Source organism: Azolla caroliniana, unplaced genomic scaffold, assembly GCF_043228905.1.
Source record: "Azolla caroliniana isolate FFs.n. ecotype wild unplaced genomic scaffold, voAzoCaro1.0.p SCAF_6, whole genome shotgun sequence".
Taxonomy (NCBI): Eukaryota; Viridiplantae; Streptophyta; class Polypodiopsida; order Salviniales; family Salviniaceae; genus Azolla; species Azolla caroliniana.
The window spans coordinates 630188-654567 of NW_028230441.1; the positions used below are offsets into that span (position 1 = coordinate 630188).

At 38.4% G+C, this 24380-nt stretch overlaps 3 protein-coding genes across 6 annotated transcripts; 1 reads left to right on the plus strand and 2 right to left on the minus strand.

Annotated features, from left to right (window-relative positions):
• Window positions 1-758: 758 nt before the first annotated feature.
• LOC147862402 (U-box domain-containing protein 40-like) lies at window positions 759-3242 on the minus strand. The gene has a single exon (XM_087321330.1). The coding sequence runs from the start codon at window positions 3069-3071 to the stop codon at window positions 1254-1256; it is 1818 nt and encodes a 605-aa protein (XP_087177456.1). The 5' UTR covers window positions 3072-3242; the 3' UTR covers window positions 759-1253.
• A 4492-nt stretch (window positions 3243-7734) lies between these two features.
• On the minus strand, window positions 7735-10835 carry LOC147862403 (uncharacterized). The gene is made up of 3 exons (XM_087321732.1): window positions 10630-10835; window positions 9881-10549; window positions 7735-8968 (listed from the first exon to the last, which is right to left on the minus strand). Exons 2-3 carry the CDS (start codon window positions 10382-10384, stop codon window positions 8000-8002), a joined length of 1473 nt encoding a protein of 490 aa, XP_087177858.1. The 5' UTR covers window positions 10385-10549; window positions 10630-10835; the 3' UTR covers window positions 7735-7999.
• A 1712-nt stretch (window positions 10836-12547) lies between these two features.
• LOC147862404 (uncharacterized) lies at window positions 12548-23815 on the plus strand. Of its 4 annotated transcripts, none has more exons than XM_087321337.1 (11): window positions 12548-12768; window positions 14308-14995; window positions 15350-15425; window positions 16779-16836; window positions 16943-17112; window positions 18413-18545; window positions 20701-20840; window positions 21352-21426; window positions 21513-21599; window positions 23090-23192; window positions 23554-23815. In XM_087321337.1, the coding sequence occupies exons 1-10, from the start codon at window positions 12609-12611 to the stop codon at window positions 23150-23152; spliced, it is 1650 nt and encodes a 549-aa protein (XP_087177463.1). In that variant the 5' UTR covers window positions 12548-12608; the 3' UTR covers window positions 23153-23192; window positions 23554-23815. The 4 variants fall into 4 exon arrangements, 3 of the variants coding, with proteins under 3 accessions (XP_087177463.1, XP_087177462.1, XP_087177464.1); XM_087321336.1 differs by having other exon boundaries at window positions 23090-23175; window positions 23530-23815; XR_015529947.1 differs by lacking the exon at window positions 23554-23815 and having other exon boundaries at window positions 21315-21426; window positions 23090-23138.
• The last annotated feature ends 565 nt before the right edge of the window (window positions 23816-24380 follow it).

Sequence of the window (24380 nt, forward strand, 5' to 3'; positions counted from 1 at the left end):
TCTTAGAAATAAAAAGAAGGTTATTCTTGTCTTCCCTTTCTCCATGATGCTTAGTAGCAAAGAGCACATAATATTAGGTTAACAAACTTCAAAGTTAACACACCCCATGGAATTCATGGATCCATGCCTAAATCCTACTCTAGCTTAGAACCTTAGGGCATGGGAAAGCTATTAGTGCATCTATGGAGATTACCAATGTGAAACATTCTTTAAAATTCAAAGACAATGGCCAAATGTACTTGCTTAGAAACATCATCTCCATGATACAATGAAATTGCAGTATCTTTTTCCTTGGCTTGGGCTTGTAGAACCGTCACTTCCCTAATGCCTACATCTCTATTCATATATGGCATTGGTATTCAAATATGGGCATTAAACGTACTTGCTTAGAAACATCATCCCCATGATGCAATGAAATTGCATTATCTTTTTCCTTGGCTTGGGCTTGTAGAACTGTCACTTCCCTAATGCCAACATCTCTATTCATATATGTCATTGGTGTTCAAATATGGGCATTAAACTTCTCAAATTTAAACTAGTTAGACAGCTAATGTATTGTAGGAAACAGTAAAGGTTGAGTCACCATTAGGGCATGTTTGGTTGAAAACTTTTGGAACACCTTTGAAGGCACGATGACATATATACATATATCAATTAATTATTCTGTGCTCTAATATTTGGTATACACAATATTGTCAAATAATTATGGTGGACTCCATATAATTCATCTAATGCTGAGAGAGATGGAATAGAAATGGCACAATTACAATGGATACAAATATTAATGAACAAAAGAAATCACAAGAAGCATGTCTAAGCTATCGATACAGCTATCCAGAATAGATGGGTACATTCTCTATCATTGCATCAGCTTCAATGGATACTAATTCAATGAGCGCATGGTTTGCCAAGTTACCAATGCCTGAATTCCAATCAGTAGAGTGTACAATGTACAAGGTGGACATCTCTTCTTTCTAAGTGTACAAATTTTCATCTCCAACTTGACATGGAGCTTCAAGCTCAGCCAGGCCTTATTGGAAGTTTCTTTATTTGTTTTATCTTTTTTGCTAGTTGTCACTAAAGAAAACCCGATAGAAATAGAGTCAAAGAATTAGCACACAGTATGTTTGTGAGCACCTGTAGCCAGTTATTATACTTTATAGACATTCAATCCCACGGCCTTCCAGGAATGACATCTGAGGAAATGGCACCAGACTCAGCAATAACACATGCTCACACTTGGACCGCACAAATCAGAAGGCCGATGAATTCATGCCATCAGACCTCCCCGCGTTCGTTCTAAAATAATGACTTGGTAGCATTGAGTCTTCTCCACCTTGGCCAGCTGAGTTCTCCTTGAGAATAGCCAACAATGCACGTGCTTTCTCTTGGGCTCGGGATGCCCCGTCATCAGCCAATGACATTAATAACTCTTGAGCACCTGCCTTTAGAGCTATGGATTTGAACCTCATGTTCCCTTGAGACAAAAGCAAGAGAACAGCTGCTGCTTGTTCTGGAATATCAGCTGCCTCTCTACTAGCTCGTATAGCTAGAAGCCTAACTAATCTCACGATTCCATTGACCTCAAGAATACTTGCTCTGCCTTCAGGAACTGCCGCAATGTTGATGAGGATGAGGAGGGATCGTGACGCAAGGTCAGGCTTGTCTTGAGACTCTGCCAAATCAAGGAGTATAGGAACAGCCCCCAACTTAACAAGCTTAGATTTGTTGGATTGGTAAAGAGACAGATGGTAAAGAGCCATAGCTGCATCCTGGCATGCTCTAGGGGTTCCCGAGAGGAGAAGCTGGATGAGAGGCGGGATGGCATTAAGGACTCCAAATGGATTCTTGTTCTCATCGGCAAGGGCGAGGCTGAAGACAGCACCGGCAGCATGCTCTTGTGCCTCATGCGAACCCGTGCTAAGGAGCGACACAATGAAGGGTATTGCCCCAGCTCGCACAATGCTCACCTTGTTTTGCTTCTCTATGGATAAGTTCACGAGGGCGGCCACCCCATTGACCTGAACCTCAGGTATGGGTGAGCGGAGGAGGGGTAAGATAGCTTGGATGATTGCCGGGGAGCAAAGAGAGATACGACTCTCAGCGGAAGTTCGGCTGAGCTGCCGGAGCTCGGCCACCGCTTCTCCTTGCTGCTCTGGGTCTCTGAGCTTCTGGATGAGCCAATTTTCAGGTTCTGCCGAGTCAGGTATTCTGTGGTGATCATTGTCGGGATTGTCGGCCCTGTACGAAGCAGGCCGTGTGGCGAGATCAGGTGGCAACTCACGATTGGCAGGGGTTTCACTGGCTGTGGATGGAGAGTTTCGCATTGCCTGGTTTCCCTCGAATGTGTGGTATTTTCCAAAATTATGAAATGAGTTTCCTTTCAGATGAAGCCCATGAGGTCGGGATGAGGGTCCACTAGACCATGTGACTGGACCTCCATAGGGTCTAGGCCTCGGCTTATTTTCTTCCTCAACGTTAGCATTATTCACAGAAGGATTAGACTTCTCATCTTGCACTTCATGCACCATCAGTTTCTCATCTACGGCATGAGCCAGAGGAGCATTTATATATGCCTCTGATACTCTTTCACCTTTGGAAACCGAAATTTGTTCTTTATGCACTGATACCCCGGTGTGAGGCATCACACCATCATCATCACCGTTATCATCATCATTACCATTGGGAGCATGCTGATTTGCCAAAGTTGACTCATTAGATGGGCCACTCGGGCTCAACCCAGTCATTCGTCTTGATGCTTCCATCTCTGAGATCAATCGTTGAGCCAATGCATGTGCCAGTTCATGAGAAGGAGAAATAGGAAATACCTGAATCCCCCTTGACTTGGCCAAGTTCGCGATGGCATTCTTCACTGCCATGTTCGGGATCATGAATGCACTAGTCAAACTAGTGTTCTGTTTCAAACAAGTATTCTGACCAAGCTCGAGCCAAGCTTCTATGCATCTGCGCTCATAGGTCTCGCCTGAAGTAACGATGACAGGGTCCGCCATGACCGATCTCGAGATAGGGCAGACCAGTTCAGGAGGCCAATATGAAGGGTGAAGATCCATGGCTACCGCAGAGAAAGCCCTTCTTCTTCTTCTTCTTCTTCTTCTTCTTCTTCTGCTCCTCCTTAGAGATCTGCTGAAGAAACCATTATGATGAATCGATGTAGAGCCTCGTTGTGTAGGAACTCTTCTGATCTAGGGTTTCTCGAAGATTCCCCTGTTTAGAGATGGTTGCTTCTCTGCCCTTGGCTATTACCGACGGAGAAAGTCTCCATTGACCAGGCCTACTCCATCCCTGTTTGTGGCTTAAAAAGTAAGCATTGACATTCGATGTCGATGTCTTACACCACACACAGCTCACCTCCTCCTGGTGCTCCCCATTTTCAATGAAAATCGTGGCATTCGAGAGGAGGAAGTCATCGACGTTCCTAGTTTGTTGGTTCTATGGGAGGATAAAGAACCACTTCGATTCTTGTGAATAATCGAAGACATGCCACGAAAATAACCCATCACTTTTGCTCTGATTTCCACTACATATGCTCTTTCTTGGGTCAAAGCCCTAAATAGTGAAGGCAACTCGACCTTAGGAAATAAAAGAGAGGTGGCCTTAGTGAGTGAAGGTAAGTTGGCCTTCAAGTGCTAGGGGTGAAGGTCAATCGACCTTAGGGAGTGAAGTTAGCTAATTGCCCCTAACCATAACAACAAGTACTTGATGGTTGACTTGCCCCAATGTGATGTTGAGTGTATTATGTCTACAAAGTTGGACTGTCTAAATTTAGGCTTACCTTCGGCCACTTGTGGTATTTGGTGTGACTTCCATGGTAATGCCAATAACCTTATGATCTCTTTGGCCTTCATGGGCAGTTGTACCAGGTCAAACTAGTAAAATCTGAATATGGTTGTAGTTGTCCACCTTGCATTTGGTTTCGTTAGCGATGTAAATAGCACTCTCTAGCCTTGGTGGGCAGTCGTACAAGGATGCCCTAGTAAGGTGTGGGTATGGTTATGGTTGCCTCCAAATTGTGTTCATTTTGATGACCTAGTCGTGCTTGGTGTTATTGTGGTTGGAGATATGTCTAGATAATCCTTTGTTGGTTGCTCACATTTGATGGGAAATTTGATTGTTTGGGTATGGATCTTTGTGTGATAATTACGTATCTACTTAGGGCCTTGTATTTATTTATTTATTGAGTTTTCATTTTGTGTGTGCAAAGCTCCAAACATGGCACCACCTCTACCATATGATACAACATGCACATGTACAACTGCTTCAATATGTGATACTCAACACCGCACCAAGGTTAGACATGATGGGTAGGTTTTTAACAACGGAGGTATTCACAATGGATACTACGAATCTTGGCATATCGCTAAAGAAGAAGGTACTCAAAGAGATGGAAATAGAAGACATGTGCCAACAACACCCCCAAAAGGACCGACAAGCTTGAGATGCAACATGCCAATGTATTCTCAAAAGAAGAAGCACGCGTTAGTGAAGTGCCACTCCAAATGAGTATGAATAAAATTTTGATGATAAAAAATGAATACTTGGATAACAAAAATAATGGTTTAAGGATGCTTAACCACACCAATAACTTGTGAGCAAAGGACAAGAGACAAATATAAAGTATCATTGGTGTCCCATACTATTAAATATTGCCTTATGTTATACCTTGGATATCGAGATGAATGAATCTTAATGAAGGGAGCTTTGCCTCCCACTAGAGTTTCAGTCCCCTTTACATAGCCCAAACCTTGGGTTCCCAAATCACCACATGTTCTGATGTATCATAAGTCCTTATGGGTTTGTCCCAAGTCCTAGGATATTTGTTTCACACATATCCTACCCTTAAAGCACTAGATTGGCTTTAGAATTAGTTCTTAAGGTTATCCATGTAATGCAAATAAATCCATAACAATTATTACGAGGGTGCACCCTTCTATCAAGGAAACCCCAACCCGAGAAGATAATCTATGTATCCATTCGAGCAAGCAAATGGAAGAATTCAGAATGGCAATCATGGTTACCCAAGATGAACTCGGACTCAACATGACGGGGTAGAGGACATACATGATAAAGAAACTCATCACCAACTTGAAGTCACAAGTGAGCAACAAGAACCAAATGAGGATGAAATAATTGAAATTCCACAGAGCATGGAAGACCATAAACCTTTTAAGACGAAATGACAATCAAGCTCCCTCCTTTTGAAGGTTTGAGTATGTAAATGTAAGAAGTCAAATGGCACTAGCGGCTACCTAAGACAAATTTTTTGGTTTATCATGAAGAAGGTCGTCAGTGTCACAACTCGAACTCATTGGTGATTTGCAAGGGCCAAATGAGGCAGATGAGGTCATTGGAATTCGACAAACCCCCAATGTTAAATGGACATAACCTTGGAAGTCAAAATGGAATTGAGGATACATAACTTGAAATTTTGGCTCAACATGATGAAGAAGCTCACCATCAATACAAAATCATGGGTGAGTTGTAGGAGTAAATCGAGGAGAATAAGGTCATGGATACCGTCAAACATGGATGCGGCATCTACATGATTGTAACATTGTCTATTTTCATTATGGTTGTAAAGTTTGTTCTTTGTTGGGCATTCACTAATTATTGTGGGCCTTGACAATTGAAACATCTCATGTGTAATCTACGGGTTCTCGTTGGCTTAGCCTGATTTCTCTACATTCACTTCACAATACAAATATAGGTTATCATGGCCCATTATTTTATAAGTAGAATAAAGTAGAAAAAGCAAATTACTTTATCACCAAAATGGTTTTAAAGCACATTTCTCAACACAATTTGTGAACTACTTGAAACTATTCTAACAATTGTCAATTTCTTGTTGACATGGTCGATTACGTCTTAATTTCAAATTGATTCTAAACAAGCATGATCTTCAACATGCAAAACCATTGTTGGTAGCTCCTATTAGAAGATGAGTCATGTTTCCAACAAGTGATCTAGTGCACCAATAGCCGTAACTCCAACTACCCTATGATAGATTGCCCATCGTATAGTATACCATGACCATTCATACACTACATAATGTTGTCATTATAATGATCTTACTCAATCGACTCCCAACATACATAGCATCAAATACACATAGGATTGTGTGCTTCGGCCGAAATTCCCGACAAACACTACGCGTATGCCATTATAAATAATGACCTTTGCCACAATAATTGATGCCCATTCCTTAACAATGCGATAATCGTGAAACCTACCATGGTGATGAACATCCACCTTACTATGCAACATATGAATACAACCTACCACACAAGGAGCGCCAATCTCAATCCCAAGTTTACAAGTATGCGCTCAATTTGTGCAATAACCTTCACTAAGATGACAACCGCTTCTACCAAAACCAATAGCCAATATATGTGTACGTCACAATCAACCCTCTCATTCCTACCCATCCAACAACTAGGGATCTCTCACACAATTTTCTCGATCCAACCGCACCAACATTAGCCCGTTCCTCCCTAACCAACCTTTACAAACTCTAATCCTGAAGCTTTTCCATTGTCATCCCACCAACATACATTTCTACTATTGTAAAAAAGAAGAGTACCTAACCAACCATTACCTCAAGCGCCCCCCAACTATAAGGACAAAGGGTCAAAGTCAATTTACTAAAGACTTGCACAACTAATCACCTCAAAGTCATGACCCTTGACCATGCCACACCACCATTGAGGCCTCTTCCAAACAAGATTGTATACAATTTCAAACAAAAACGTGGGTAGTGGATAGGAGCCACAAAAGGGCACATTATATGGTTGAACACAATGCCGAACAAGCTACTTACATTGCTCTTAACCAGCCAATCCCTAGGACCACTCTGTGCTCGTGTAGGGTCCGAACCCCATGTAGTATGGAGAGCATTGATGGACTGCCAAGTCTCCATCCCCATTAAACTACTCCATACAATTCCCTCCTTGACCTCAGAGTTTCACACATCTTGCGCCCCACCCCCGCCCCTGCCCCCTTAAAAGTCAACAAAACCCCCTCTTTTCACCATCGTAAGGCAAGCTTCTTCACCCTTACAAGAACAGCCCACCAATAATCATGTGCACTCACTTTTCCTTCATCTGCAAATCAACGGCTTTGAAGTACACATAGTTGTCGTGGATGGCTACTCGCACATTAAGGTCATGAACAAGCCTACGGCTTTAAGAGCCTATATGCTTTCAGATGGCTGGGCTAACACTAGCTCGTCCCATTCCATGGGTTCCTCAAGAAATAATAATGCCATCCACCACCCACATTGGCAATTACCCGATTCCTATCTCTATTAAAATTTTCCCATTTAGCATACGGATATGCATGCTCATTTCTCCTCAATAATAACACGACAAAAATGAAAAGATGTCTACTAAACAAGGACTGTTAACTTACACAATCACATCATGTCCCCAATTAGTGTTTCTGAGTGGGTGTCTTTCTTGCCATGGTATTAATGTTTGGCTTAAAGACTATTCCCTACCTTCACGCATGTCTTCCGAAACAATTTTTTGAGTCATGATGTTTTCTTTATTTCTGCAAATGACATGAACATGCCATTACATTAACTACATTTACTATTCAAGTTATTGATGCAATCAACTCACTGCTAGCACATTACTGAATCAATTCATTCTTTTCAAGCATTATCTAATTAGTCATTTTGCTTGAGGCTCGTTACTTGCTGAATCAATTCTGCATAACTGAATTAAAACGCACATTTTATTCATAAATGTTTTTAAGGAAAAATGTGGTTTATTGTAATTATAAATAGAATAACTTGAAATGGTTGGCAGGCATGTCTTCTCAATGAAGGAATGCAAGAATAAAGTATGTCGTAATTGAGGCACGATGAATCTCCTTATGTATACATTTCATTTCAACTATCAAGGTTGAGGCCATGTGGAAGAAAGGATTTCTTTTCTTATTTCATTGTTGATTGCAAAACACATAACATGTCAAGAAGGTACTACTTGCCTCGACAAAAATGTTTATGGACTTCAATTCCTGCACAGAGAACCGATGATACAAGAAAGAGTTTGTCACACCTTTGTACCAACTCGGACAATCTACTCACATTGTATAGAACGCATCTAAAGAAACCCTTGCCATTCTTTCTCTTTTTTACTTCAAAAGTGTTGGGTGATGCCTCTTTCAACCTTCTTGTAAAAATGACACAAGCTACTCTACTCTTGAAAGCCATTATTGCCCTTTTATTTTGTGGTTGGTTTTTGTTGGGTAAAGATGCTTTCCTCTGAAGCCGATTTTTCTCTGTTGATCGTGCTCGCATGAGCATTGATGTCCGCCTCAACTCCACCAGTTTTGATTGCTCCCTATGATGATGATTGAGACTTATTGTAGCTTTGGCATGCATTTCCATGATTTTTGCGGCTTGAACTGCAAAGATGTGTTCTACATAGCTTAGAAGATTATGCTCTTTCATCATATCAAAAGACATACCTCTAAGATGGAAGCTCAAATGTGAATTAACCGTCCACCGGTCAATATTTGCAAGCTCGTATGCACATCTCTCAGGATCTAATATCATCATTTGTCCCGCAAAAGAATATCCATAATCCAAGTAGAAAGAGATTGCAAAGACCAATAATTTGTTCAAGAGCAAACGAGAGAATGCCGGTAGCCATTGTAATGCTTGTGATGCCATCGCCAATAGGGGTACCTCTTGGGTAATTCTCAACTTCATCTTCAGCATCTTTAGAACCAATATAAGCACCCTTGTGCAATGGAACACGTCCTCTAATGGACCAACTTGGAGGCCTGCCCACAAGGTATAAAGTGTGTAGGCCACAGGCATTACTTTGGGAACAAAATCGCTCCGTGATACCAAGTGTGTGAAGTGGTGTTTGTAGCGCGTGTTTATGTACCTAGCAAGCCTATAATCCGCAAAGAAAGGGGAGCCAAATGTGTAGCATTGGAGCTGTTAAAAACCAAGAAAACAAGTTAACACTACATGTCATGAGCTAGGACATAACTACATGAATAGGGGCATTAAGTGGCTCCATTAGTTATAGGTCAACTTTTGGTCAGCTTAAATTTGAATGACTATAGTATGGCAATAAACCTAGAGTTTGAGATATATCAAATGCTAGCTACACTTGTGCACTATTTTTACTATCTATTTTCTATCCTATAATAAAATCTATCTACCAATCTAGTTAACTCCTCCATATGAGTGGCAATCTATGGCTTGATCATGCATTATGATCACATGCTAGCTAGTTTATTTAATCAATCATGTTTATCAGGTAAATTAATGTAATTAAGAAAGTGTAATCCTAATACAAGAAAAACAAACCAAAACCAAGAGAATAGTGCAAAATCTTTCGATAGATATAGACATTTCATATTAGCATATACTTTCTCATAGGTGTGTTCAAAAGAAAAGAAAGGAAAGAAGAAAGACCATCAGTTAATATACATATCCCGGTTACCTTTAAAGAATCAAAAGAAGGAAGGAAAGGGCATCAACTAATTGAAAACACTATTTACTTGAAGAATAGAAAGAGCATCAAATGACATAAATTTTTGTTTCCTTTAAAAAGGAAGGTCCCTAATTTGTCAGATTATAGCCCAAATAACCCCCAGGATTTCAGAATTTACCAGAATATTCCACAATATTACCTAACTAGTGAGGAGTATTTGGTGCCCCCCCCCCCATTTTCCAAAACTGAACACCACCAGCACCACAAAAAAGGAGGAAAGACAATCAACATCTCATGTGAAGAGTTAGTTATCCATGGTGTTAAGTAAGAAGAGAAGGATGATCAGGGTCTTCCTAAGTATGATTAGATTAGCCACCACCCTTTAGAAAGAAGAAGTTATAATGCACCTGTTGATGGCACCATGTCCCAGTGGCTTCTAGGAGCCGAAGCGTCAGAAGAGAAGCTACAGCACCACCCAGTGAATGCCCCGTGAGAACTAACATCTCATTCCGAACCAACAACCTTCTAAGGTAGCCCATTGGTATACTTTTCGCGCGGTCGAGGAACCCTGCGTGCGCAGCACCATCCCCTACGCTCAGAGTCCTATGCACAATGTTGAGATCCACAAGGGCATCACTAACATCGGTAGTGCCTCGGCATGCCACAATGTAATGCCCTTCCAATATGTTCCTAACAATGATCAGGGTTTGTTTGCATTCAGAAAACCCGGCTTCATCGAGCTCTTCATTGGAGAGAAACTCGTACTTTGACATCACTTGGGGACCATAATTTTCTTCCATCATAACTAGCTGTGCTTGTGGATTGTTTCCGTAGACTGCTGCGGAGAGGATGAGGGCATCCAGAAGCCATATTGGGTGCTTCTCATCCTTCATATTTTGCAAAGGTGCCATCGTGAAGGGCCGGCCCTCTATGTATGTTTGTTCTGTGTACCGGATTTGAATGTGATGTGCAACAATCAACCATTCCTAAACATGACCACTTCTTGTGAGGGCGGTGACAATTTCATCATCTGTGATGGGTAAAAGAATCACTCCAATTCGAAACATGGGGCATATCTGAAAGTAGGGTTTCTCAATTACATATCTGGCATTCATTCTAACCATGTTATATAAGTGTGGACATTAAATTATATTACCTTTTCTTCCAACGCGCAATTCTGATACACTGATGACAGAGCAATGCCCTGGGGAGAAACAGTCTCTGGTTCTGTCTCATGGGCCAAATTTGGCCTTAGAAGACGTTAATATATCTTTCTTTCTTCTTTCTTTCTTCATCTTCATATCGTTTTAATCTTCTGCAAGAGGCACAGATTAGAAGATATATAGACTCAGACTTCGGTGTCCACTTCCACCTGGCCATTCAGAGCCCGATTTGCGTCCATAACAAAAACACATATGTATGTATGTATTTGCTACTACCTTTTAGCATTTGACATTCATTGCCTGAGCCTGAGGCATTGTTGAGTGAGTTGCTGACACGTAAGAAAGAAGCGTTACCCACCCACCACTCAGCGTTTCTCCACTCTAACACGCAAATCATTGCAAACCCACCCATACATAATTAATTTGCACACATTGAGCTTCCTTCAAGACAAGGACAATGACATTATGTATGTACATAGATGACTCTTCACGTGACCACCACCGCTTCTACAAAACTTCGAGAGATGATCACATAACACTTATTGGGAGGATACACCTAACCTCCTTAACAAAATGACTAGTAAAGTACATATATCTTGGGCTATTACTAACCATTGATGTTCTCTCTACTTAATACAACGTGTTAAGATTCGTAGGTGTTGCTTATACAACGTGATGTCGTGGGGGCAATATGCAATGATAATCGACTTTTACCCTGGTGACAATGACTCACTGCATATTGTTAGCCTTGGCTCTATGTCTAGGAGGCGATGATGAGTCCATTGTTTTTTTGGATTGGAGAAGAGATCAAGGCCAAGGTTAGAAAGAAGGGACTATTGCTAGAAAAGTGTGATGAGGTTAGAAAGGAAGGGGTATCACTCGAAAGTTGTGAAGAGCTAGAATATGTCAGAATAAGAGGGTTATTGCACAAAAATGTTGCACTGAGTAGAACATTAGTGGGTGTGTATTCCGTCTATTCCCCCAAACCTTATTTGTTTGTTTACTTCTCGTTTTATCGACTATTTGATGTTTCCACTTTATTGGCTTGAACGATTTGATATTCAATACAATTGAAATTACTCAGGCCTCAACAAGAATTTGAACCATCATAATCAATTAGATTTCTCAAGGCTTACAAACAATCATGTGTATGTATATCTCCTCTAATATCTCCTCTAAAGCTATAGAAAATGATCTTCTTTTGGACCATCTTTCCAAATAAATAATCACCGCTAGCATTTCCAATTATGATCCCCCAACTACATACTAATATTATTATTTCATAACTTGGGAGTCAATAATGTTGGCAAACAAGTATATTCACAAAAATGGTTTAAACATAGACGTAAGTGGCAAACACTTAGATGCTCTAATATTACGTGTGCATGGTTGTCACAATATTGCCGAATCATCTAACATGATAAATCAACGTGCCATGCTAAAGATGTAAATGGAGTAGGTGAAGATAATCCACAAGTCCTCTAACATGGGTGGAACTTCCGTTCGAGGAAGGAATGGGATGACAACATCACAACCAAGGGGGTCGATGGATGGCTGACCATACACACATATGCTTGCTCCTTGCTCTTTGCTCCTTGGAGAGAGAGGGGGAGGGAGGGAGAATATGCATGCATGGTATGGAGTAATCGTGAGACGAGAAAGTAGGGTTTCGAAACCTAGACCTACGATTAGCTTACCACTAGGATACATATACATATGTACATAAGCAAATAATTAGGAGAAAGCACTATGTATGTAGTATGTATGCTTTTTACCATGAAACACCACCCAGGTCCCAAACAAACAAGACTTTATTTGCTCGCAGTGCATTGTGCATGCACTGCTTACTTACTAAGCTCATCCCCTTCCTCCGGAGACTTCCCTCTGTGTATGTGTGTGTGTGCCTGCCTGCCTGCCTGCCTGCCTGCCTGCCCCCAGGGTTATCAGAAAGTAGCAACTTCTCTCTGAAGACATGACGGAGGAGGAGCGTAACGTTAATAATAACAACAACAGAGATAATAACTCACCATCAGTGTCACCATCATGGTCCATGGTCGTGCATCCTCTGGCAGATTTTTCTTCTTCTTACCCTTCCCTATTCGTCTTCCATCTCAAGCACAACTTCATCCACAGTAAGATTTTCTCTACATTTTTCTTTCTCACGTCTTTCTTGTATATAATATATATATTCATGTTCATTGGAGCGTATTTCTACACACTATCTTGCTTATTTCTGCAATTCCTCTGTAGAAATGCATTTCCATCAGATGATGATCTTTATTAATCATCACCGGTGGAATTCTCTGATTTATAATGCATAGGTTTGGTTCATTTTCTGTGTATGTACATACCAGTCCACATAAATCAAGACTCTGGACGTTGTTGGAAGAGAGAAATCTTTTGCAGGTTAAGTTTTTGTTTGTTTCAAAAGAAACATTCTTTAAATTAGCGGAGAATTCGAATTGCCTTGGATGATTCTAAGGATTCTTAGTTGATATCTGCTTGTTATTCCTAATAAAATCCTGCAACGTTCGAAATCTCTGCTGTGGAGGATATGTATGTGTTTTGACGAGTCAAATTAACAGTTTTGGCATTCGACTGAGTCTCTGATATTGGGCCATTATGTTTTTTAGAGATTTTAATGTTTCTTTCTTTCTCTCTGTGAACAATACACATCTTCTTCTCGGATAGTGTGGTATTCCATGTATACAGGCATATGTCGTATATAATTTCTCCTGCTTTTCTTCAGACACAACAGTGTATGATAGGTAGATAGACGAAATTGCTATAATTGGGGAAGTGCAATAGGTAAAAAAATGCATTTATTTATAACCAAGGTTTCTTCTTGGAGCTTATAAAAATAATTCTGTGCGGACTTAAGAATGTACAAAAAAGAAATGCATTTATTTGGTTTCATCTGGGAGCTTATAAAAACCCAAAATCCTAAGGAATCTAGTTTCAGAATCCGGTTGTATGAAAAAATGTATTAGTTTCCAACGGAAGTTTTTCTAATTGGGAAGATATTTTTCTAGGTTTTGTCTGAAGTTTGATTATTATTATTTTTTGTTTGGAAGAAACAGAGATGTAAGATCTTTTTATGAAATGGGTGGGTTTAGTTGAATAGGACGTTATTCACCCACGTCCATCTGGACTGTGGCTCAACTTGCTGTATCTTTCATTAGGTGGGAACTAGTATTATCACACGACATTGAATATGCCTTCCTTGTTTAAATGGCCTTTCCATATTGGACCACCTGGTGCTAGAGGGCCATCCAGTGAAAGAGGGTCATTCAGATGGCCGAAATTCTGGTTCCACCAATCAACTAGCACCACTCATGATTAGTTTCTGGTTATGCATTTGCCAATATTAAGAAAGCCTTTACTTCATATTGGAGGAAGTTAGATAAGCACATAACTTTTTTCTTTGTTTCTCTCTTTGATGTATTTGGTTAAGTCTGATAGGACATTGGAATTGGCGTTACAGGAGTCTTTTAGGAAGTTCAAATTGCCTTATCTTTTCGTCTGTTGTATCTTCCTTTATATATTTGATTAAGTCTTATCAGCTATTATGGGGGTTGTAATATCTCACCTTTGTTTCTTTCTTGATTGCTGTCTAGTTGTCATCATCACTAATTTGGTTTCATTAACCAGTACTCTCTGTATTTCTACAGGTCAAGGAAAGTCGACAGCCAAGTTTCATGCCATTCGTAAGCAAGTCATACAAACTCTGCCGACTTCACCATCCCCTGGGCCAATGACATTTGCAATTCGTTGCTTAGATGCCTTGACACTTGTGGGTCCCCCATATAATGAAGGCCTTGGACACCTTCTCACATCAGCTATAAACAATGTAATTAGGCAAAAAAAGTCAACTGAAGAAGATTCTTCTCTAGCTAAAAAGATTGCAGCATCACTCATTTGTAATGCTTTCACGAGAAGCATGAATGATATGGATGAAAGAATCATGGTTAAAATCATTGAGGTCTTTGATGTTCAAGCCACAGACATACTGAAGGCTTTAATGAATATTGAGACAGATGATAAAACCTTATGTTCTGAGGTGCTCGTTGAGTCACTTGTCTTGGACTTGATCAAGAAGCATTCATATAGTTGTGCATCATCTTTGATAAAAACTTTCAAGTTGAACCAATATGTATCTCCTGATTTTATCGCAAGTATGGTCAGTGATGGTAACCCACAATTGGCAGGGAAATGGGCAGCATATCTTGGAAGAGATGCACTCTGTCATTTAGTGCAACATTTCACAAATGTTGGTATGTTTGAAGAGGCATACATATATGTAAAGAATTATCAGCTTGCTGATAGGTTTCCTGATGCACGCCGCCTTTATAAAAGCAGGTTAGCTTTCATATACTGCTCTGGTTTCAGTATCACTAATATGTCGACAGCCTCTTGACCTATAATGCAGTTTTAGATAATTTGGGAATCCTCCCTGGTCTTGGAATGGATTGATGATTTTGTTGCAAAGCTATCTTGGGAATTGATGACAGTATTTCTTAGATTTTTATTTTAAAACAAAATCTTGCCTGACAGGGGATATCTTGTATCTACTAGTCAATATCGTTCTAAGATATGCCATGGTTGATCATTTGAAACTATTTTTAATGCATTTTATATTAGTCATTTCCCAAATATGGAACTAGAAAATATGCTAAATATCTGAGGTACTTTTTGTAAACTTTTTCACTACAGCTGTTTACCCGAAGTCTTAGTAAAAGGCCTTTCGGATCAATTAGGTGATGTGGAAATTTACTTACAGGAAGACAAGGTACAACACTTACAAGGCACTGTGGTGAACTCTCATTTTCATCTGATCTGCATGGATGAAATAATCATATGTTTTTCCATGTAGCGTAAGGTATTCTATTTGAATGTGCGTTCTAAGCTGTAAATTCTGAATATTCTATTGACCGTGTAACTTTTATGAACTTTTTGTTTTGAAGCTATGGAGCCCATGGACTTGTTTTTTAAATGAGATCAAAATGCAACAATTATTTCTGTAGTTTGTGATGAATTGCTAAGACAAATCATGTCAAATGTCTCCTATAAAAATTACAAGCAAAAAATCATGTCCAATGTCTCCCATAAAAATTGCAAATAAACAATTATATATGTATGTATGGTGTCCGACAAATTTTAGTTTTGCAGTGTCTCCAAATGTTTCTAAACCCTGTTTCCGTACTAAACTGGTTTTAAAACAGGAATCATACTCAAGCTCAATGATTGACTCGTGAGAGCCACCAAAAGCTTTAGGGCACACCACCGACATCCTAGAAGAAGGCTGAAATTAGATGCTAGAGGCAGATAAGCATTATGAACTCCTAGGATCACCATATATATAGAGCTTTACTGAGGAAGCAGTTTTTGTCATCCTATGAAGACTGATACAATCCATTTTGAGATGATGCCTAACAATCAGAATGAAAACTCCTCTGCCTATAGTTGAAGTTGATGGCTATTGTTTCAGTGTCTGAATTTCTATCCAACTTCCCTTTCATTGTTAGTTTCATCTAATCATAATATGGATCCCTGTAATGTATCCCATGTGGTGATTCTTGCATTGTTTTTGGACCATAACAATAATCATGGTGCCAGGGATATAGCTTTTCTGTTTGCCTCTAGGATACACTACAGTGTCTGTCTCTTATTTTCGTTCATGTTATTTCAGCTTTTTTCTATTTTGTAGTTCACACAGAGTTGTACACCTATGTATCACCATGTATTCTATACCGGATGGGATGGTGTTCGTTTATGCTATTCAAATGCTACTATGCATAAAAAAATCTCTTTCATAACCATGCTGTTCTTGAAATGGTTTTTCATAGCAAGTTTCATGTACTAGAGATTTTCCTTTTTTTGTAGGTAAGCTATCAAATGAAATGAAGGTATAATGTTTTTGGGCTCATACGCCACCTTGGTCTCCACCTACTGACTAATGCAGTATTTTGTATTTTTCTGAATTCTTTTCTAATGTCAAAACTCTATGCAATGATACTTTGCCGTTTATCTGATGTTGACATGTCAGCTTTTAGGACATCAATGAGACACATTAAAATAAATAAGAAATTGAACTTACATCAATTTAATTAAATATTTTTTCTCTAACCCGTGTAATTTGTAGGAAAAAGATTTCCAACAAAAGGAGGTAATTGGAGATTCTGTGGAAAGTTGTAATCCAGGTATGAGGCATGGCCATCATCTGCATATACTGTTTATTAATTCTCTTATACTGCTATTCCTTCTTGTTGGCTGTCCATCTAAAATTCATGCTTATTTAATCACAAGAAATCAGAAACTACCTGAAGCTGATTGATATCATGCCGCTCAAAAATGTTGTGTGGGTTGAGACCAAAAAGGATCTAGATTTTGCCATGACACTTCTCAATGGGGCGTCTGTTGTGGGCATTGATTGTGAATGGAAGACAAAACGAATAAAGGATACCCACATTGACAAGGTTATTCTATCTTCCTTAATTTCTTTTGTAAATAAACATTTGTATTGCAGAAAAAGGACTGTGTAGCATCCATAGAACGAAATATACGTGTTCGTGCAAGCATTCAAACATTTAAAAATGTTTGAAAATGAACACTTTTGAAAAGGGAAAAATGTGTGCTCCTTTTTTCTTTTTTTAAATTTCATTTATTGTCATTACAAATCGACTCACCCTAGTAGTATGTTGTCATGCTACTGCTGTTTATGTCTTGGGTTTGATTTCCAATTTTCTCATCTCTCTCATTAGTGTTATGTCATAGCAAAATTTTATGTTAGTGTCATATTAGTTTTCTTTTTCCTTATTATTAGAAATTAACTCAACCTAATGGTCAGTTGTCATGCTACTATTGCCTATGTCTTGGGTTCAATTCCCAATTTTCTCATATCCTCTCTTTAGTGTCATGTCATGGCCAAAATTTTATGTTACTGTCATGTTCTTTTTTTTCTTTCTTTGTTATTAGAAATTAGCTCACCCTAGTCGTAAGTTGTTATGCTACTACTGCCTATTCATGTTTTCTTCATATTCTCTGAGTTTTTGAACGTTTGATTATAACTTAGAATGACATATTTTGATTCAATCTCTATAGTTCATACTCGTTTATTTGTAAAGTTCTAAAGTGAGGAGGATAGAGATGTCTTGATTCGTAAGAGGCATCCCAAAGGCATGCATGTGATACAATGCAAATATTGCAACCATACTTATGTTGGTGGTTCACAAGGGAGAGTGAATCAATATATAATATAGACCATAGTCAATCCAATCCAACTTTGAGATGATTTACCATACATGTTTGATTGAATCATTCTCGAATGCGAATGCATGTATGTTACGTATGGTTCATTCTATGGTAGCATCTATAGCAACTATAGTACCAAGTACTTAAAGCAAATATAAAATTTTAATCTGATTGTCTAGTGGTATTATCATCTCTCAATGGCATGTGTGCTAGCTGCAAGTGTTAAGTTTGAATCTAATTTCATTATAATTTCTGTTACTCAGGGGAAAATGCATTTCGCCCCCCATTTCAGAAATTTCTGGAACAATCATTTTCTTTTTATGCCGTTAATGAAACCCAGAATACAAATGTCTCATACTTCTGTTACAACCTATTGATATAGACATTATGATTGCATATGTTTTCTGATTACATACTTGCAGGTAACAATTTTACAATATAGCTACACAATATTCTCATACTTCTGTTACAATCTATTGATATAGACATTATGATTGCATACGTTTTCTGATTATATTCTTGCAGGTAACAATTTTACAAATAGCTACACGAGAACATGTCTTTGTATTTGATTTAATCACCCTTTCCCTAGTCAATACCTGTGGATTGAATGCTTGCATTGAATCTGTTTTCTCGTCACCCACCATTTTAAAAATAGGTAACAAATCCTTACTCATTCTTTTGAAGTTATTTTTGGTAAAGTGGCATAGACTTTTGTAAAACTAATTCAAGGCCATTGGTAATTATTTGTACAATAGAAATGATGTGTCATATCACAATATCGGAGTGATTTCCCTGTAGTTATAATATCCTTGAATATTTACATGGAATCTATTCATACATCTTTGTATGCTATCTTTTATTACATGAAGGATTTGTTTGCATTAACTGTTGATTGATTATATGAGCCTGGAAATAGTTGATAACCGAAATCAGCTTGTTGACTGACGTAGAATATCTTTGATAGTTGCATAGATATATGTCACAAGTTTCTAGATCCCGAAAGGTTATGATCGGCTAGGCAAATAGATTATCACATTAATGCAAGATCATCAGGCTGCTGATTTTTCTGAACCAACAATACAATATGGCATGGCCAACATACAATCCAAAATTCTATTAAACAATGTTGATTAATTGGATGTCCAGCAATGTCGAAACATATATAGAGTATGTACACCAGGAGGAAGTTAAAATAGTTGAAAATGTCTAGCTTCTCTTCCTTGGTATCAAATAAGTTGAAGGAACAGGCTCAAACTGTAATAGCTCCAAAAAGTCTCTGGATAGAAGAAATGAAATAAAGCCTACCAGTCCTGCCATTTGTATCAAATCTTTGTCTTGAACTCCTTGTTCATTGAGCACAAATTATTATTATTTTAACTAAGACAGACACCGATCTTTTGTAGGAGTTATTGCAAATTTTTTTGCATGATATCATATTATACTCACAGTTATTAGATTATGGATGTTCATTGCCCATGAGGTACCTTTCATTAATGCATGTGCTTTTGTCAAGTTGAATTCGTTGAGGACACATCACTGCAACGGTCACAATCCTGCTTATCCTGCTTGTAACTCCCACTGAACTCAAGTAATTGCTGAGCTCCATGACGTTTTGTGTGGGGTTCCATGCCTACTTGCAGCAGCTGTGACTTGGGGATGGGAGTTTATCTGATACATTTTCTGGATCCTGCAATGTTGCTCCTGGAATTGGCTGAGCACATGCAGTCAGTTTTAACCTTAGTGACCTGTCAGTCTCCTGTGCCCATTAATCGATCAAGAAGTACATGTCTCAATTTTTGTAATATCCTGGTTTGTGCATTTCTCTCATGCTACAAGTCAACCAAGGTCTACACAAATGGGGCCTCAACTAGAACAGTTAAAAAGGGTTACATAAGATTGAGCATTAGCAATCTTGTCATGCATGTCAGCCATGGGGCCATCTGAACTACAGATGTAACCAACAAATAAACTCCATCATCATCCAACACTGAAGGTAATTCCATTGCTTTGGAGATCTCTCCATCTTCGAGTGCTTCATCTTGGAGAACCTCAGAAAGCAGAAGTTTCAGACTATCTAATTTCAGAATATTATGTGATTAGATAATTAGAATCATTAGTATCCTATATTTAGGTTTATCTTTTCTGGTTTGTTATTCTTAAATAGGAGGCAACGTTAAGATGTTATCTCTTATTCAGTCGACATGCTGTGAAACCCAACCACTTTATGTTATGACCTATGAATGTGTTCCATCATTATCATTCCCAAGCATAAGTGGATTCTCAAGATTTGATTCATGAGTGCCAAACTGATTTCATCCATGCAGTGCATTTAGCAACTACCATCACCTTCTGTGATGCAGTAGAACGGATCATGGCTTACCAGAAATCTTTTCCATTACATTTGGATTCTGAAAAGAAACCTTGGAGCATGTGGTTTTAATTATTAGAACCAGGGATTATAAGTGTAGCAAGCTGTAGTAGGAGCATAGTTCTCATCAACAGCTCAGCATAGCTGTAACTGCCCCAATTGGTTGATTTATCCTTTTTTTGCTTTCCCTCTCATGCTTCAGATTCTCATGTTTCACTTAGTGCTGAAACAAGGCGTTTGGCTATCTTTTTGTCAAGGTTTCAAATGGGAAACAACCTGCTGCTGTAAAACAATTGACGCTGAGGTTTTCCTAATGCATCAAATTTATTGCTTTCTTAAATTTAGCGGCGTTTTTAAAATTTACAACTAGCCCATACATTTTTAATGTTTGTATAATCAAAAGACTCTAATATAGTGTACCATTTACCCCCTGATTCTATAGGCTATGCTGTGTACAATGATTTGAAGCAAATGTTCAACTCGTACACTGAACTGAGCTGTTTTCATGGATGTGAACCTGTTTTGGACTTGCAACATGTTTCTCCAGAAGGAATTAAAGGAGGTCTTTCACGCCTAGCTCAAGTATGTAATCAACTAAATTGTATCAGCATACTGTTATTTAGCTTAGGAATCTTGAATGTTGGAAATTGTAATTCATAGTTTTATCATTAATTTCTTCATAGTTTTATCATTAATAAATGCAAAAGATATTACCTCCCTTGTCTCTATCATAATAATCTTGCTGGCGGTTCCAACTGCATCAAATGGCTAATCAATGAGCCATTTTTTAAGAACATTGTATCATCATCAAGATGTCAAATGCGCTTATATTATCAATTCGTGTAATGTTTGGCAATGGGGCTTTATTCTTAGATGAATCCAATTTGCGGAGTTGTATAGGAATACTGTATCCAGGTGTTTTCCTGGGTCTTCTAGGTTTTTATAATTGCTAGATATGTGTCATCATCAACGTAGCTCCTTTATGTCAAGCATATTTTCTTGCAGCCATGTGGTTTTTTTGCATGTTTTGACGTAATATAACCCCATATATGGCAGCATTGCTCTAAAATAAACTGTGACAAACAAATAACAGATGGTTCTAGGAAGATCCATGGACAAACAAATGAGAATGTCTGATTGGGAGAAACGTCCACTCAGCATAAATCAGGTTTTATTTATGACTTAACTAGAATAATGCTAAATTCTCATGTTTTAATTTACTTCCGCTGATTTTATTGGAACACTTAATGTCAGCTGCATTATGCTGCTCTGGATGCAGCTGTTCTCCTATCGATATTTGACCACCTAGATTTCTCCAAGATTGATTGGAAACATCATGTGGTATGTTTGGTTTGCTCTTGGAGAATATATATTCAATGTACAATTCTATTTCAAGGGATGTGTTGTTTTTATAAATGAAAGTAGTAGAGATGTCTATTATGAATAGAGAGGGAGAGTGTGTGTGTGAGAGAGAGAGTGCGTGTGTGTGTGTGTGTGTGTAGAGAGAGAGAGAGAGAGAGAGAGAGAGAGAGAGAGAGAGTGAGTTGGTAAGGTTGCCCAATGGAGACCAGGTGGTCATGGGTTCAACCCTTAGATTCCACAGTGGCATCTAGTGAAAGAAGAGATATCTATGGAGTAGTAGAGAGCTGAGAAATTTGGGGTTTCGAACCCAAGATGTAATGCTAGTGGTGTAAACAACTTACCACTAGGGTAAGCTAATTACGAAAAGAGAGAGAGTGTGTGTGTGTGTGTGTGTGAGTGAGAGAGAGAGAGAGAGAGAGAGAGAGAGAGAGAGAGAGAGAGAGAGAGAGAGTGAGAGTGAGAGTGAGCTAAATCTTGTGAGGAGATGGTTTTCACAATTATATATCTCAATGTTCTAGTCATGGAATATGTATAAAGAGACTTGATGGTGTTTGTGATCTGGTTTGTCCTACCATAATCATAATGTAGAAAACCTAGCATCTGATGCCCATCTGTATACAATGCAAGATTCCAGTATATTATCATCATTGTTATTATGTTACGCTGCACGGAAGCCATATCTATGCTCTTTATAATATATTGTTGGAGATCAGATGAAGGCCACAAGGCAGCTGTCAAAGACTGCAAATATGATCAGGAAGTGATATTAATGATTGTTTTATGCAACACTGTCAGCAGGGTGCTTACCACGATAGTAAATCTCAAGTCAGGTGAGCAATACTGGGATACAGTTTGCAGGTTAGAAGTGAAAGAAAATCTAGCTGTGCATATGAACAAAGGAGATAGAATATGCCGTAATTTTTCAGTCACACGAATGATATTCCGCTCTAAATGTCAAATAGCCATACATTGAGCTGCATTGCACCGACATAATGTGGGGGAGAATTGTTGATTATGGCTGAACTGCCCATTAGACTGCTCATGAGCATCAGACTATCATTTTGATGGGTGTAAATAGAGATTAAGTTGGCTATAGATTGTCTTTGTGACGTGAGTATTTCAAAAGTGGGGGAGCATGTAGCTTTGGTATGTCGCATCTGTTGAGACCAAGCTATCTATTGTAAAATGTGTCCATCATCTACAAGTATGGGCATGTAATTCGCTTTTTATAAAATTAACTGCACTTGGGGGAGAATGTAGCTTTGGCATGTCCTATCCGATGAGACCAAGATATCTCACATAAAAAAAAAGTGCCATCATCTACGAGTATGGGCATATGTACTTCACTTTTTTTAAAATTAACAGTACTGTTCTAACTAAGGCTTGGATATTTGGCTGTGACATTCCCTTTTCTATCCCAATTATTACGTCTGTGTTTTATAGCGCAAAAACCTGTTGCATTTTTTCAGAATTGTTTCAAAGCCAAGGAAACATGTTCCAGCTCTAGCAAACCCGAACACAATATCAACTAGTATTAGCATCGGGAAAGCTGGCAGTGAGTGAAAAGTATCAGTTTGTATTTATTTTTGTTATTGTGAAAGTTATACTGCATGCAACTGTGAAAGTTATCTGCATGTATCAAAAGAAGCATGAAGTCCTAATCTCTAGAGGTTAGCAACCTGCTATGATGAGCATTTTGGGTTGATGGAAAAATAATTTTTTATTATTGGCTGGATTTAGAATGATTGATGGCTCTTTCTTTAGTTTATGAATTTTATTATTGGCTGGATGTAGGATTATTAATCTTGGAATCAACAGCTCTTTCTTTATGTTTATACTTAAAACCAATATTTCTATAGCTTGCAAAAATTAAAAATATGTTATGTTGATTAATAAATTATTTTGGCAGGTTGTAGTCCTTTACTTATGGTAGTCTGTAGAGGTGAATTCTTGGTAGCAACCACTGGAAAACTAGGAAAGCTGGCATTATGAATGTTCATATCATCACATAATTGAGTTCTTTTTGTTCATTGGCTTGCTCTTGCAAACCACTAACAATTTATATGGATATGTATCTTTTGAATTCAAACTTTCTACACCAAGCTTTTGGGAATCGTTACAATGCATAACTATTGGTTGTATCTCTTCTTTACTCTCAATTGTGAATACAAACCTGTTTAATATATGTATGTGAATGAAGCTATTTTAATTTTCCCTTATTTTAACAGTATTATGATATAGAATAATAGTGCATCGATCTCTGGTGTATCAGTAGTCTACAGAAATGAAGACAATAGACATGTCTATATAGCTTAAGCAGTAGGGTAAATTAAGGTACGATTTTATTAGGATTTAGGTATTGAATCTTGACATGTTTCATCTGCCTGTAACACTGGATGCTGATGGAAAATTAGTTGCACTTTAATCGTACTTTAGCAGTTTAAATCTGTCACTGTAATCTCTCTATGAGCATTTTGCAATTTTAGTTCTGGTCATATCACATGGTTGTGTAATGTTTCCTGCAAAAATATCTGTTTGCAAAAACCTTTGTGATCCTCGATCTTTTTGAGAAAAGTGAAGGAACAAATCATGACAGAGGGATAGATCACAGAATCCATTTAGGGTGTTAAAAGTCACGACATGACATAAACACTGGACATGATGGTAAAAAAAATGGATGCCTTTGAGTTTGAAATGGCAGGAGCTGCGGTGCAAAATATAATACAACATTTTGTATTCCAAGCTGAATCTGAAGACAAT

Excerpts from the sequence above, each read along its gene's own strand:
- LOC147862404 (XM_087321337.1), top strand. The coding sequence starts at position 12,609 with ATGACGGAGGAGGAGCGTAACGTTAATAATAACAACAACAGAGATAAT. Across the intron at positions 12,769-14,307 it reads CAAGCACAACTTCATCCACA|GTCAAGGAAAGTCGACAGCC; the intron begins GTAAGATTTTCT and ends GTATTTCTACAG. Across the intron at positions 17,113-18,412 it reads AGGATACCCACATTGACAAG|GTAACAATTTTACAAATAGC; the intron begins GTTATTCTATCT and ends ATATTCTTGCAG.
- LOC147862403 (XM_087321732.1), bottom strand. The coding sequence starts at position 10,384 with ATGGCACCTTTGCAAAATATGAAGGATGAGAAGCACCCAATATGGCTT. Across the intron at positions 8,969-9,880 it reads GGACATGGTGCCATCAACAG|CTCCAATGCTACACATTTGG; the intron begins GTGCATTATAAC and ends GGTTTTTAACAG.
- LOC147862402 (XM_087321330.1), bottom strand. The coding sequence starts at position 3,071 with ATGGATCTTCACCCTTCATATTGGCCTCCTGAACTGGTCTGCCCTATC.